General features: G+C 53.5%; 1 protein-coding gene across 6 annotated transcripts in view; it reads left to right on the top strand.

The window, feature by feature from the left end:
- The window catches only part of ddr1 (discoidin domain receptor tyrosine kinase 1), a 23,087-nt gene extending 8,192 nt beyond the window's left edge, over nucleotides 1-14,895 (top strand). For 2 of the 6 annotated variants that reach the window (XM_086155445.1, XM_086155450.1), the window contains 17 exons: nucleotides 2,025-2,100; nucleotides 2,319-2,471; nucleotides 2,741-2,888; nucleotides 3,163-3,265; nucleotides 3,622-3,808; nucleotides 6,220-6,469; nucleotides 7,150-7,284; nucleotides 7,639-7,701; nucleotides 8,792-8,952; nucleotides 9,101-9,302; nucleotides 9,739-9,849; nucleotides 10,626-10,912; nucleotides 10,981-11,108; nucleotides 11,649-11,846; nucleotides 12,686-12,962; nucleotides 13,177-13,326; nucleotides 13,759-14,895. In XM_086155445.1, the coding sequence (XP_086011571.1) occupies nucleotides 2,025-2,100; nucleotides 2,319-2,471; nucleotides 2,741-2,888; nucleotides 3,163-3,265; nucleotides 3,622-3,808; nucleotides 6,220-6,469; nucleotides 7,150-7,284; nucleotides 7,639-7,701; nucleotides 8,792-8,952; nucleotides 9,101-9,302; nucleotides 9,739-9,849; nucleotides 10,626-10,912; nucleotides 10,981-11,108; nucleotides 11,649-11,846; nucleotides 12,686-12,962; nucleotides 13,177-13,326; nucleotides 13,759-13,899 (2,770 nt within the window). In that variant the 3' untranslated portion in view covers nucleotides 13,900-14,895. The remainder of the gene's footprint in view (nucleotides 1-2,024; nucleotides 2,101-2,318; nucleotides 2,472-2,740; nucleotides 2,889-3,162; nucleotides 3,266-3,621; nucleotides 3,809-6,219; nucleotides 6,470-7,149; nucleotides 7,285-7,638; nucleotides 7,702-8,791; nucleotides 8,953-9,100; nucleotides 9,303-9,738; nucleotides 9,850-10,625; nucleotides 10,913-10,980; nucleotides 11,109-11,648; nucleotides 11,847-12,685; nucleotides 12,963-13,176; nucleotides 13,327-13,758) is intronic. The other 4 variants (XM_086155446.1, XM_086155447.1, XM_086155448.1 and 1 more) reach the window with 4 other exon arrangements.
- Nucleotides 14,896-14,899: the final 4 nt, after the last annotated feature.

The following is a 14,899-nucleotide window of genomic DNA, read 5'->3' as shown; positions in this document are numbered from 1 at the left end:
GTGAGACGTGTGTGTGTGTGTACGTGTGTGTGTGTGTGTGTGTGTGTGCGTGTGTGTGCGTGTGTGTGTGTGTGTGTGTGTTATGGCAGGGGTTATATCTGCGACTGGGGATCGTCTCCGCATCAGTCCGCAGGTCGGGGTGTGTGTTTTGTTTCCGTGGCAACAGAACTAATGGATGTGGCGTTTGGATGCCGTCCTGCGATGTTAGGATTAATGATATCAGTGTTACTGCTCAATAGTGTGTGTGTGTGTGTGTGTGTGTGTGTGTGTGTGTGTGTGTGTGTGTGTGTGTCTGTGTCTGTGTGTGTGTGTGTGTGTGTGTGTGTGTGTGTGTGTGTGTGTGTGTGTGTGTTTGCACGTCTGTATGTATGTTTTTGTGTGAATTCATGTTTGCCAGCTCTGCATGTTTGTGTGTATATGTGTGTGTGTGAGTGTGCATGTATCTATAGTATGTGTGTGCATGCCTGCATTTATATGTATGTGTGTTTTTATTTTGTTACGCGCGTCTATTTTCACTTGCTCCATGTGTGTGCATGTAGATGTGTTAATGCATGTCTACATCTAAGTGTGTGTGTATTTTTATGTTTGCCAGCTCTGTGTGTGTGTGTGTGTGTGTGTGTGTGTGTGTGTGTGTGTGTACAAACAAAACGTGTATACTGCATGTACGCCTGCATGCATGTGTTTTGTGTGTTTTTATGTGCTTGCCAGCTCTGTGTGTGTGTGTGTGTGTGTGTGTGTGTGTGTACGTGCGAGTGTGTGTGTGTGCGCGTGAGCGCGTGTGCATGCATGCACGCTTGTGCACGCTGGGCTGCTCCCTTGGCTGAGCGTCTGGTCATGTGGAAATGATTATCAGCTCAAGCTCTTTTTAGGAGCCTTTTGGGAGAAAAGAGTGAGAGAGAAAAACAGAGGAGGGACGTTGGAGCGGAGATGAATCAGTGAAAGACGGAGAGAATGGTGTGTGTGTGTGTGTGTGTGTGTGTGTGTGTGGCGGGGGGGGGGTCAGTGTTGCGTCCGAGTGGTGGTTCTGGGTGGAAGGAGAGCCTGTTCGGAACAACAGGAAGGAGAAGTTGGCTGCAGTTCTGGAGGAACAAAGTTTGGCTGCTCAGCGGACCGCTCACTAACACACACACTCACACACACGCTCACACACACACCCTCTGTGACAGAACACTAATGTGCTGATGTAATGTGGTGGGTTCCAGCAGTATGAAGTCACCGAGGGAGGGGGGGGGGCGTCATACAGCGGTTTGTTTTGAGTGGTTTAAAGCAACAGCTTTTATTTTGAAAGAAGCCTCCTGGTGGTCAGAGGGAGCCTGTGGTTGGACCACAGCGCATGTGTGTGTGTGTGCGTGCGTGTGTGTGTGCGTGATGTTGCCGTGGCGCCCAAGAGCTGAGAACCCAGCATCCGTCCGTCAGGATCTTGTCAGGTTGTAAGTCCCTCACCCCAAACCTGAGCTTTGTTTTCCCTTCGAACGAACCATTTCTTGTTTACCAAAGTACCACAGTCGCTGTGTGTCTGTGTGTGTGTGTGTGTGTGTGTGTGTGTGTCTGCCCGCTTGCGCGCGGTGAAGGGGCTAAGACGTTTGGCTTTATGTTCTCACTTTATATTCTGACTCGCAGCTTCATTTGTTGCCTGAGGGTTTTGTTCTCTGTGTGTGTGTGTGTGTGTGTTGCCTTCAACTAAAGCGCCTCCATAAATCTTTTTCACAATAGTTCAATGCAGAGCCCCCCCACACACACCTCTGTGACTGATGCCTGGGTGACACCTGTCGCATTATAACACAGTAATAACACTGTAATAAACAGTTATAACAAAGTAATAACACACAGGGATGCAACGCTATAAACCACAGCTTATTATTTCTGGAGATAAATGTGTGTGGCAGTGCTAAACCCTGACAGGTCAGCTGTCAATCATCAAACCATTCACGGCAACAGAAAATTCTATTCTCCAGTGATGCTAACCTTTAGCGAACGCTTACGCTAACCAGCGCCCCCCCGCCCCGCCACTCTGTCTTCCGCAGGCTGAGCACCGGCGAGGGCGACGGGGCGTGGTGCCCGGCGGGCGCCGTCTTCCCCAGCGGCTCCGAGTACCTGCAGGTACGCCGACGCACCTTCTCCGGGTTTCCACAAGCATGTCGGAGCAAAGACTCCCTTCAAGCGCATCCAGATGTTTCTTTTAGCCGCTCGCTAAACATGAACAGGCACGCTTCCTAATGTGGTGTGATAACAGTAAAAACATCCCATAATGGAAGGCGTTTCAAATTCAGTGATAGAAGAAGATGGTTTAAACCCCTGTATGTGTGTGTGTGTGTCAGGTGGATCTGCACAAGCTCCACTTCCTGGCTCTGGTCGGCACCCAGGGTCGCCATGCCGACGGGCACGGCCAAGAATTCGCCCGCAGCTACCGGCTGCGCTACTCCAGGGACGGCATGAAGTGGATCACCTGGAAGGACCGGTGGGGACAGGAAGTAAGCAGGATGGCGAGGAGGCGGGGCAGGCGGGGGGGGGGGCATCAGCGCTTAATAAACCACATCGATCACGAATTATCTCCAGGAGGTCAGGTCGACCCCATCAATCACGGCCGCCGCCGCCGCCACCTTCACCGCCACGTTAGCTTAAGCAGGTCAAAACCCACCGCGCCGTCATGATTGACAGGTGGATTCGAGGCGTCCGATAGGTTGCGACGGTTTGGCCTGGCGTTGTCCCTGATGTCACGTCCGCTCCCCCCCGAAAAAAGGTGGTGTCGGGGAACGAGAACACCTACGACGTGGTGCTGAAGGACCTGGGCCCCCCCATCGTGGCGAGGATGGTGCGCTTCTACCCGCTGGCCGACCGGGTGATGAGTGTGTGCCTGCGGGTGGAGCTCTACGGCTGTGTGTGGGACGGTGAGTGGCGCCCGGTGGGGGGGGCGGGGCTTAACGTTTGTCAGGGAGGGGCGGGGTCACAATGTGGCGTTTTCCCGGCCTGGTGAAATCTGCTGTAGTTGGTTCCCATGGCGATGACTAATTTGATGTGGCTTCAGGATAAACCAAGCTTGTGAGATTAATGTGTGTGTGTGTGTGTGTGTGTGTGTGTGTGTGTGTGTGTGTGTTTATGCCTTATTTTATTTTTGAACTGTTTGATCCCTGACGGACCCTCTGCCCCCCCCCACCTCCCCAGACGGACTACAGGCCTACACGGCGCCGCTGGGTCATGTGATGAACCTGTCCGGCATCCCGGTTTACCTCAATGACTCCACCTTCGACGGCAGCACCGAGCAGGGGTGAGAGTGTGTGTATGTTTGTGTGTGTGTGTGTGTGTGTGTGTGTGTTTGCGCGCATTTAGCGGTTGAAATATTTTGCTTTCAAGCGAACTGACGCGTTTGATGTAACCCAGACTTACTTGTAGCAGATGTGTGTGTGTGACAAGTGTGATGTATGTGTGTGTGTGTGTGTGTGTGTGTGTGTGTGAGGGTTGTGGGAGCGGCGTGACCCAGTCGTTGACCCCGTTGTGCCGCTTTGTGTCTGACGAGGTGTGTTTGATGGCTTGCGGTTATTTATAGAAGGCTATGTGTGTGTGGATGTTTCTGCACCGACACACGCTGTGTGTGTGTGTGTGTGTGTGTGTGTGTGTGTACAGGATGCAGTTCGGAGGCTTGGGTCAGCTGTGCGACGGCGTCCTGGGGGGAGATGACTTCCTGAGCACCAAGGAGCTGAGGGTCTGGCCCGGGTACGACTATCTGGGCTGGAGCCGGGAGGTCCTGGGCCAGAGCAGCGTGGACATCGAGTTCCACTTCGAGAAGCCCAGAAGGTTCCACAATATGCAGGTGGGCAGGAACCTTGTTTGAAGTCTTGGAGTCTTTTATTTCGCCGAGGCCCCGGCCGTTCATGCGGTGGGAACCCCAGATTGAATCAGGTCGCCCCTGTAGTACAGTGGGTTCCACGTCCCTTCCAGGCGTCGGAGCTAGAACCTCCTCTCTGTCCACCCCCCCCCGAATTCCAACCGTTTGGTTCGATCCGACCCAGAAGCCCCGCCCCCCTCCGGGGCCAATGAGCCGATCCCAAAAAGAATCCGTAAGTTCAAGGTTTGGATCAAACTGAACGACGGTCCGACCCGAGGCAGGAGGCCCCGAACACATCGTCGACATCAAGGTCCAGAACCGGAAGTGGACTAAAGCGACAGGAAGTAAATGGGAACGGCAGGAAGTGGACGAAGACGACAGGGCGTAGATGTGGATCAGAAGAGAGGAAGGGGATTCAGTGATGTTTCAACGCATACTGGACATAAGCGGGGACAACAGGAAGTACAAGAGGACGACAGGAAGTAAATAAGCACAACAGGAGGTAAACAAGCACAACAGGAAGTAGGAATATCATTGAAGGCACTGTCTTCACTCAATGTTTCACCAAAACTGGACATCAACGAGCATGACAGGAAGTAGATAATAACTACAGGAAGTAGACAAGGACAACAGGAAGTAAACAAGCACAGCAGGAAGTAGGAATATCATTGAAAGCCATGTCTTCGCTCAGTGTTTCAGCACAAACTGGGCATAGCTGAGCACGACAGGAAGTAGACAAGCACAACAGGAAGTAGACAAGAACTTCAGGAAGTAGACAAGCGTGATAGGAAGTAGACAAGAACTACAGGAAGTTGACAGAGACGACAGGAAGTCGGAAGAGCACTCATTGCTTTAAACACAAACTGGATGTAGAGGAGACAAACATGGCAGGTATTGGACAAGCAGGACAGGAAGTAGACGAGATCCCGGAGGGGATCTTCAAATTTAGGCATTTATCCGCCGCAGGGATTAAAGTTGATCCGTCTTCCGCTAATTAGGACGGTGCTCGTTACCGACCCCAATGACTCAGTCCTCCCTAATCCCCCATATCATCTCCAGCTGCCGGGATTATTTCCCGGCAACACGCTAATCCTGTGCTGATGCGGCACCATGGCGCAGGACGCCGTGTCACCACGTCTGTGCTCGTGGCGTCCAGGCGCCGGTTGGCGAAGGAGCTCCTGGTGCCGCTGTCAGATACGTAGGATCGGGATTGGGATTAAGATTGACAAGTGGAAAAGAGCAGATGATTGGTTTGACAATGGGATTGCAACCAGTTTTTGACATTGAATTTGAGATCGGAATTGAGATGGAGATCAGTCTTTTTTTGGGGGGGGGATTGCGGTTGAGATCGGCACTTGTGTTCTGGGTTGAGATCGGGATTGGAGATCTGGAGTGGGATCGGCATTGGGGTTGAGATTGAGAACGGGATTTGAGATTGAGAAATAGAAATAGGACTGAGATTGAGGGCGAAATCAAGGTGATTGAGATTCGTTGGTGATAGGTTTGAGGTTCTGCGGTTCTTCCGTCAACAGCCCCGTCCTTCCACTAAGTTGTACCTCCTTAAAACATCTCAGAGGAGTTCCTTCTAACCTCACATGCCCCCCCCCCCTCCCCCCGTCCACCATGTTTTTTCAAGCCCCCCCCCCATGGGTTTCCCGCCCAGACCCCGGTCTCCTGCAGAACCGCTTCGTGGAACACTCACGGGTCAAATAAACACGGGCGTGGAACCCAAACCGGCCAGTCGCAGAATCTGCGTCTAATTATTCCACTTTTACACCGCCGTCCCGGGCGCCGTCGTTCAGCCGGCGGGGCAGTTGGACCCCCGGAGGGGTGGGGGGGGGGGGCAGGAAGGGGGGGATTAATCACGGCGACCACGCGGGTCGGATTGGCGCCGACGGAGGTGGGTTGACGCACCGGGGCGGGAGCTTAACGCCGGTCGTTACAGCCGCCGTCCCCCGAGGAGGATGGAATTACCGGGTTTCTGCTGACTTATCAGAGCACACACACACACACACACACACACACACACTCATTAACACACTGCTTGGCAGGACTTGGTTACACAGCAACTCATATGAGGCGTTTAATGTTTCACTCGGAGCGGCATCGACGTGTGCGTGTTTGTGCGCTCCCCGTCCATGATTTTCTTCTAATTCCTTGTTTGTTAAAACACTCATCCACCAAGGCGATCAATAGCATTGATTGGCCGGTGGGGGCGGGGGGTCTCTGTCGCTCCCTGCTGGTCGAGGCCTATCGCCGTTAGCAGTTAGCCGACCTCATGTGGTTCGTGATCAAAAGGAGGACCTTCATCCAACCATCTTAATGGCCTCTGGCCATCTTGACCTCCGACCTTTCCCGCCCGCCTGCAATTGATGTGTGTGTGTGTGTGTCCTCAGGTCCACAGCAACAACCGACACACTCAGGGCGTTCGGGTCTTCAGCAGCGTGGAGTGCGTCTTCAAGCCCGGAATCCTGCAGCCTTGGTCGTCTCCGGCGCTCCGCCTCCCGGTGCCGCTGGGGGACCTGAAGGACCCGTCGTCCCGGACCCTCACGCTGCCCCTGGGGGGCCGCGCCGCGCAGATCCTGCGCTGCAAGTTCTTCTTCACCGACCGCTGGCTGCTCATCAGCGAGATCTCCTTCCTCTCTGGTACGGAGGTGCTCCTCCAGAGTCCAGTTTCCTGCAGGACCAGGCTGTGATAACACTGTCCTTAAAGAACTTGCTCACTAGAAATGTTGCTCACAGCGTGTGTGTGTGTGTGTGTGTGTGTGTGTGTGTGTGTGTGTGTGTGTGTGTGTGTGTGTGTGTGTGTGTGTGTGTGTGTGTGTGTGTGTGTGTGTGTGTGTGTGTGTGTGTGTGTGTGTGTGTGTGTGTGTGTGTGTGTGTGTGTGTGCTGGATCGAAGCTAACCCCAGGTTTCGACAGGTATTCGATATGTGGGCACAGCCTGAATGGGGGGAGTTGTCTCCATGGTGACCAAACTTTTCTGTTTTGAACCCCGCCAACTCGATTGGACCCGGCCGGTCGCCATAGTGACCAACTGACAGCTCCCCCTTAAAAATTCTGGCGCCCCTTCCTGGGCGCCAGTTTGGGGTCTGAAGTATTATTGACGGCTCTCCTTGCCTCTGATTGGCCGCGTGGTGTTGCTCCGCCCCCCTCTTCTGAGCGCGCTCACAATGAGAGAACACCTGGTTGGTTCAAATGTGTCAACGGTGGCGGCCATGAGCTGACTTTTCCTGCTTTATACTTGGATTGCCATTGTGATTATTACAGTGTAACTACACCCGAAGCCGGTTCCCTGTCATTGAGGTATCTCCTCTCTCCTTCCAGAACCGTCTGACGGAACCGTTCCGGAGATCCATTCGCTTCCTCCTGATACTCCCTCCTCCTCTTCTCCTCCACCTCCCGTCAGCCTCACCTCCTCCCCCCCAACTTCCACCTCAGCCAACACCACCACCTTCTCAGGTGAGCCCCACCTCCTCCCATCCTGCCCTCCATGACCAGGATGTAGAACCTCCCAGGGCGTCAGAAGCAGAAGCCGTTCTCCTCACATTGAGATTTTAGATGTGGGTGTTTCCATGGCGACGCAGAGCCTCGCCCGGTAAACATCTGAGTTTGTTTGTCCGAGAAGACGTTCGGCGGGAGGCTCCAGAGATGCCTCTTGAAAACCAAAAAGAGTCTCGACTTGGAATACAAGTCCTGTATTGATATTTCCAATGTACTGATTGGTAATAATAACGATAACAAACAATGAGGAGTTCCCCCCCCCCGCCCCCGACCTCCTCACTCACTCCTCCTCCTCCTCCTCCTCTGTCCCAGCGTCCCCCCCCAACACCTTCTCCATCCCTGTGAACCACTCCACTGGTAACTGGACGCTGTCAGGTGAGACTGATCCCCCCATTGAGAGGGGGGATCTGGGGTGCACTGGGTGTCCGGCTAACACGCCTGTAACCAGACAGTGAACTGACACTGACAATCAACCTGACAGGACCTCCAGTAATAAGACAGCAACTACAATAACAGTAACCCGCAGTAACCAGATAGTAACCATCAACCTGACAATAACTACGGTAACCTGACAGTACCTACAGAAACAAGACCGTAACCACAGCAACCTGACAGGACCTCAAGTATTTAGACAGCAACTACAAGAACAGTAACCTGCAGTAACCAGATAGTGACCATCAACCTGAAGGTACCTACAGTAACTACAGTAACCAGACAGTAACGACAGTTACCTGAGACCACCTACAGACACTAGAGTAACCAGACTGTGCCTACAGTATCTACAGTACCTACAGTTACCCTACAGTAACTACAGTGACTACAGTAACTAGACAGTACCCACAGTTACCCTACAGTAACTACAGAAACTAGAGTAACCAGACTACCTACAGTATCTACAGTAATCAGACAGTACCTACAGTAACCAGAGGGTGACCAACAAAGAATTTCCTTCGGGATTAATGAAGTTCTATTCTGTTCCAACCGTATGAAAGTAACTACAGTAACTTCAGTAACCAGACACTAAGTACAGTACCCAGACAGTGACCTCCAACCTGACAGTTCCTACAGTTACCAGACAGATACTCACAGAAGCCAGACAGAAACCCCAATGGTAACTCACAGTAACTACAACAACCAGACAAAGTACAATAACGTAACCGTAACCTGACAGTAATGGACAGGTACCCCGACAGTGACCTACCGTACCCCAACAGTAACCAGATAGTAACCTACAGTAACGGGAGCAGCAGAGCTGCTTCACGTTCTGTGGCCTGGCGGACATGAACTGCATGGGGAACTTTGTCTTTTCCACTAAACAACAGCCGGAGCCGCTTGCTGTCTCTGATTGGACACTTCGGTATTGGGTCCGGTCCTGCACGGTGTGTGTGTGTGTGCGTGTCTCCGATCGCGCTCTTACCCCATTTCCAAATAAAAGCCCCCCCCCCCCCGCTCCGTGTCCTCCCAGAGTTCGCGGCGGTGACCCCGAGAGCGGGACTCCCCGTCGCCAAGGACGACAGCAGCAACACCGCCATCCTGATAGGCTGCCTGGTGGGCATCATCCTGCTGCTGCTCGCCGTCATCGCCGTCATCCTGTGGCGGCAGTACTGGAAGAAGATCCTGGGCAAGGTGAGCTTGGAGGTCAAAGGTCACGCCCCCCCCGCCTATCATACTGTTATTACACAACAATAGTGCCTCATGCAGTGTTATTATTCAGTGTTATTACATAGAATTAATTTGTATCCGAGTATTGATCCACCCTCCCCTCAACCCCCAGGCCCAGGGCAGCCTGTCCAGCGACGAGCTGCGTGTCCACCTGTCCGTCCCCACCGACAACGTTGTGATCAACAACACGCACAGCTACTCCAGCCGCTACCAGCGGATACACACCTTCCCCGACGACCCCGACCGCGACGCCGAGGGCGAATACCAGGAGCCCAGCGCCCTGCTGCGGCCGCGGGACCCCCACGACAGCACAGGTAAGATACACAACCCCCCCCCCCCCCCCCCCCCAACTCGGCAGCAGCTGCAGTACCGACTGTCACCAGAGGGGGCGCTGTAGAGCTCCCTAACTTCCTGCTGAAAGAGCTGGAATACTGTCTTTACACAAAAGACACATGCACACACACACACACACGGAGGACACCGGCATGCATCAAATAACACATGAATCCGCCTGTTGTCATGTCAACGTTTGCCTTGCGTTGTCGTGACGTCCCGTGTCCTGCATCAGTGCACCTTCCCTTTGTGACTACTTTATTTTGTCTTGTCACGTTTGTGTGCCGTAACCCACGATGTGTTTTTTTTTTTTTTGTTTTGCGTGCCCCATCCCCCTCCCACACACACACACCTCGTCGCGTGTGTGTGTATGTATGTATGTGTGTTTGTGTGTGTGTGTGTGTGTGTGTTTCCCAGCCTTGCTGCTAAACAACCCGGCCTATCACCTGCTCCTGTCAGATCACAGGAAAGGCTCGCGGCTCCCTGGCAGCCCCCCCGCTCAGGAAAAGAGCCTCAATGTGTCGCATGGTAAGACGGAGCGGACCCCCACCCCCTTTACACCCCCTCCTCCCCACCCCCTCCTTTGCACCCACACCCCATGCTAATCATGCCTTTCCAACCCTCATCATCCCCATCTTACTCACTGCATGACCTCTCGTCCGCCCGAAAGATCCGCCGCGTCCATCTGGTTCCACCGCAGGTCCTGCAGGGCTTTTTATTTTATGGCCCTTTCGGAGCCTCCACGGGTGTGTTTTGTCTGCGAGACGCGACGCGCGACTTTCAGCGGACTCCCGGAAGGCAAACTAAAAGCGGCGGAGGTGAATCCGCCTCCAACAAGTCGGATTCCGCGGGGGCGCCATGTCGCCGACGGGTCGGTTGTGATCAACAGAGATGTTCCCATGGTGGATCCTTCAGAGTCAACTGCACATTTTATAAACAGAATAATAACGACGATTCAAATCTAGAATAAAAGCTGCTGTAGTTTGAGCCTTTTCCAAAACAGTATTGGCGACTTCAGGTTATTACACGTGTAGTAGATGTGTAATAACAGTATAATTAAAGACTTATTACCTGCAGTCGGATTCCCAATTTATCTCTGGAGATGAGATGCCATTAAAGACGGTTCCTTGAAAAGTCGGATCGATCCCGCCCCCCCAACGGCACCCTGCCATCTCTGTGACATCTCTAACCTGGCTAGCTAACCTGCTAGCTCCCCTAGCTCTGCTAGAAACAGAAATTCAGGGAAGAAGATGGGTCAGGTTGTTATTCTGGCCCCCGCTGATGGTTGTCGTCCCCCCTCCCAGCCTGCGGCCTGGAGATGGAGCTGGAGAAAGGCTTCCCCCCGACCCTGGAGGAGCCTCCCCCTTACCCCGGCGCCCCGCCCTACCCCTCCCTGTCGCCGCCGGTGTCGCCCCCCAGCGTGCCGCACTACGCCGAGGCGGACATCGTGAGCCTGCAGGGGGTCAGCGGCAACAACACCTACGCCGTCCCCGCCCTGGCGTCCGGCGGCGCCGACAACACGCCGCTGCCCGAGCTGCAACGCCAGTGTCTCATCTTCAAGGAGAAGCTGGGGGAGGGGCAGTTTGGAGAGGTTAGCATTTTTTTTGGGGGGGGGGGGGGCAAAAAGGGGGCGGAGCTTTGACCCTGCTTGCGTTTCAGGTGCACCTGTGCGAGATCGAAAACCCCCAGGACCTGCCCAACCTGGAGTTCCCCTTCAACGTGAGGAAAGGGCGCCCCCTGCTGGTCGCCGTCAAGATCCTGCGACCCGACGCTTCCAAGAACGCCAGGTGGGTCCCGGAGGAGATCGCCGTGACGCGTGTAGCTCCGCCCCCGCACGGCCAGAAGGTCCCTGGTTGGAGGCCTCCCTCTCCTCCATGTTCTCCACCCGTCTGCCACGACATGTGGATGAGAGGGTGAATGGTTGATGAATGAGTGAAAGTTTCATGTCTGAGGTGTGAATGAATGAGTGGTTGAGGCTCTGTTACATGTGAATGAGTGAATGTTTACATGTATGAAAATGCCGGGTAAATAAATGATGGTTCTATGTCGATGTGATGAATGAACAAGTGGTTTTAAGTCTGATGTGTGAAGGAGTGAATGGTTCCATGTCTCCATGAGGCGTGAATGAGTGGCCGTGTGTGTCCACATGACATGAATGAGAGGGTGAGGTCTCACCACGCAGCCCTGTGATTGGTCCAGGGTGATCCCCGCCTCTCGCCCAATCACAGCAGGGAAAAGGCTCTGCGTGATCTTCGATAAAAGTGATGCCGTGAAGCGTTTTCGTTTAGAGGGCTTCATCTTCTTCCTCCTCCTCCTCCTCCTGGCAGGAACGACTTCCTGAAGGAGGTGAAGATCCTGTCGCGCCTGAAGGACCCCAACATCATCCGCCTGCTGGGCGTGTGTGTGAGCAGCGACCCGCTCTGCATGGTGACCGAGTACATGGAGGCCGGAGACCTCAACCAGTACCTGACACACAGGGGGCTGCTCGACAAGACTGGACCCCCCCACGGGTGTCCCACTGTCAGGTACACACACACATATATCCATACACACTGATACATGCACATATGCACATACATAAAGATACATGCACAAATGTGGACTCACAACTACACACACACACACACACACACATACTCACACACATGCATACACACACGCACTCATAAAGATACATGCATATATGCGGACTCACACCTACACACACAGATACACACACATATGCTCACTCATACATACATTCACATAAAGATATTTGCGCTCATACTCATATGCATACGTATACACACACACACACATAAAGATACATGCACATATGCGGACTCATACACCCACATACAAAAATGCTGAATCATCCACACACTCACGTAAAGATAAATGTATGTATGTGTGTGCACACAAATATGTGCACTCACAGTTACACAGATAGGCACTATCACACACACACACACACTCACATATGTATCCACCCACTCACACACAGATACATGCACATATGCAGAACTCACACCTACACATACGCACACACACATATGCTTACTCAAACACGTACTCGCGTAAAGATACATACGTATACGTGGACTCATACCTACACACACACACAGATACACGCACATGTGCGCGCACATACATATATATCCACAAACGCACACAGACACTCACGCATGCAAATATGTGCAATCACATACAGATATACACATATATGCACACTCTCCCACACACACACACATACACACACTTGCACCCAACCCTTAGGTAGCTGTTGGACAAAGTCACCTCCCCACAACTGTGCCACCGTCAGGTCCACACACACACACACACACACACACACTTAGTAGTGTATTATGTTTGTGTTTGTCTCCAGTTATCCCGCCCTGATCTCCATGGCGAGCCAGATCGCATCAGGCATGAAGTTCCTCTCCTCCCTGAACTTCGTGCACCGAGACCTCGCCACTCGCAACTGCCTGGTGAGCGGCGAGCTGGGGGACGCTGATGGCGGCGCCGGCGACCCCGGCGGCGAGCGCCACATCAAGATCGCCGACTTCGGCATGAGCAGGAACCTCTACGCGGGGGACTACTACCGGATCCAGGGCCGCGCCGTGCTGCCCATCCGCTGGATGGCGTGGGAGTGTATCCTCATGGTGCGTCCTCGCACACACACACACACACACACACACACACAGGCACGCTCTTTTAATCACTGAGCATATAGACGTCTAAATGGACATGGAAATTTCAAAGATAAACCCAATGATAAGGATGAAGATAGTGACTGTTGTTATTGATAATGGGGATGATGATGCGGAGGAGGAGTCGTGGGCGATAAAGATGAGGAGGTCCTCCGTGTCTCCTCAGGGGAAGTTCACCACGGCCAGCGACGTGTGGGCCTTCGGCGTCACGCTGTGGGAGATGCTGAGTGTCTGTCAGGAGCAGCCGTACTCCAATCTGACGGACGAGCAGGTCATCGACAACGCCGGCGAGTTCTTCAGAGACCAGGGCAGACAGGTGAGAAGCACACACACACACACACACAGGTTTTTTTTTTTTTTTTTTTTATTGATGAAACACTCGAGTGATTAAACCCATTTGCAGGTTATTATACGGATACATCATAATCACAGAAAAGGGAAAATAGCCTCCAAAATAAATGTTCTACACTAATTTAATCATTTATTAATTTCCCAGGTCATTGATTTGCCCACGTTTGATAATGACTCATTGTAGTTTCATTTGATTAATAATTTTGGTTTATAATTCATCATAATTTAGCTTTTTTTTTTTTTTAAATAATCTGCATAGAATTTATACTACTTTTCTCCTGAAACGTCTGTTTTGCAAATGCTCTGCGCCGGGGGTGCACTTCTGCCTCCGGCCACTAGGGGGCCCCGTCGAGCCTCTGGTCTGACCGTGCGGCGGCTCTCTGTCGCCCCCCCGCAGGTGTACCTGAGCCGTCCGGCCGTGTGTCCGCAGGGTCTCTACGAACTCATGTTGAGCTGCTGGAACAGAGACTGTAAGCTCCGCCCCTCCTTCGCCGACATCCACGCCTTCCTCACGGAGGACGCCATGAACATGGTGTGAAGACGTCCCAACAGCTCGCTGGCTTTCTTTTCCCCCCCCCCTCTATTTTGTACTTCCTGCGCGGGCGGGGCGGGGGGGGGGGGGGGACGCCGCTGGTTCGGTTTTCCGCGTCAGACCCCCCCAACTGACCCCCCCCTCCCCTCTTGCCCCCCCCCACCCCTCGGCTTTAGATGGACAGGTGTAGTTTGCTGGCTGGTGGTGGGATCCGTTTGCTTCTCTAACACGCGGTGTGGCGCCCCCTAGCTGCCGTAGAGATAACAACCACGGGGGGGGGCGGCAAGGAGACGGAGCTGCGCATCCGGTTCTGGTGTCTTGTTTCCGCCCGCGATGACCTCCGGAGTCCCACGGACGACCTTGAACCACCCTCCCGCTCACGCAGGTCCGAGGATGGGGGGGGGGGGGGGGGGGGGCGTGACGTGGAGGGAAATTTCCGATCTCCTGCACTTTAAGGATGTGCTGCGGGTGGAGCTCCGCGCTCGGACCTGGGACCCCTGCTGGACCCCTGTGGGGGGGAGTTTCCGGCCCCCCCAAAAAATAACCTGAAACAGCTTAAAAAAAAAAAAAAAAAAAAAAGAGCAAAACGAACTGAAATGCGGTTTGTCCCTGTTTATAAACGTGTAATAACCATTGACCCGAGCTGCCCTCTAGCCCCTCCCCCTTCCATCAATGACCGATTATTGATCCGTTATTGATTGGGATCGACGTGGCCACGCGGACTTCCCGGATGGACCATCTGGATCGGCGACCTCTGAGAACAGAGGTCGCGCCCGGGGGAGGGGAGCCTGGACTGAAACACTGTTACCGTGGTTACGGGTGCCCCCTTGGCTCCGCCCCCCCGAAACTCTTGTCGTTCAACTGATCCCTCGCTTTCCTCGGGTAAAAGCACTTCTGCGGGAGGCACTTGGGGGGGCTGGGAGGCGTCGCTGCTTCTGGCTGGAGCGCCCCCTGTGGGCTATTTTTGTAGATGTTTCAATAAAGTTAACCTTTTCAATCCACCAAC

Source organism: Fistularia commersonii, chromosome 11, assembly GCF_037954325.1.
Source record: "Fistularia commersonii isolate RoL2024-O1a breed Wild chromosome 11, RoL_Fcom_v1.0, whole genome shotgun sequence".
NCBI lineage: Eukaryota > Metazoa > Chordata > Actinopteri > Syngnathiformes > Fistulariidae > Fistularia > Fistularia commersonii.
The sequence above is the reverse complement of the archived record's forward strand: the minus strand, read 5'-3'. Positions and strand labels throughout refer to the sequence as shown.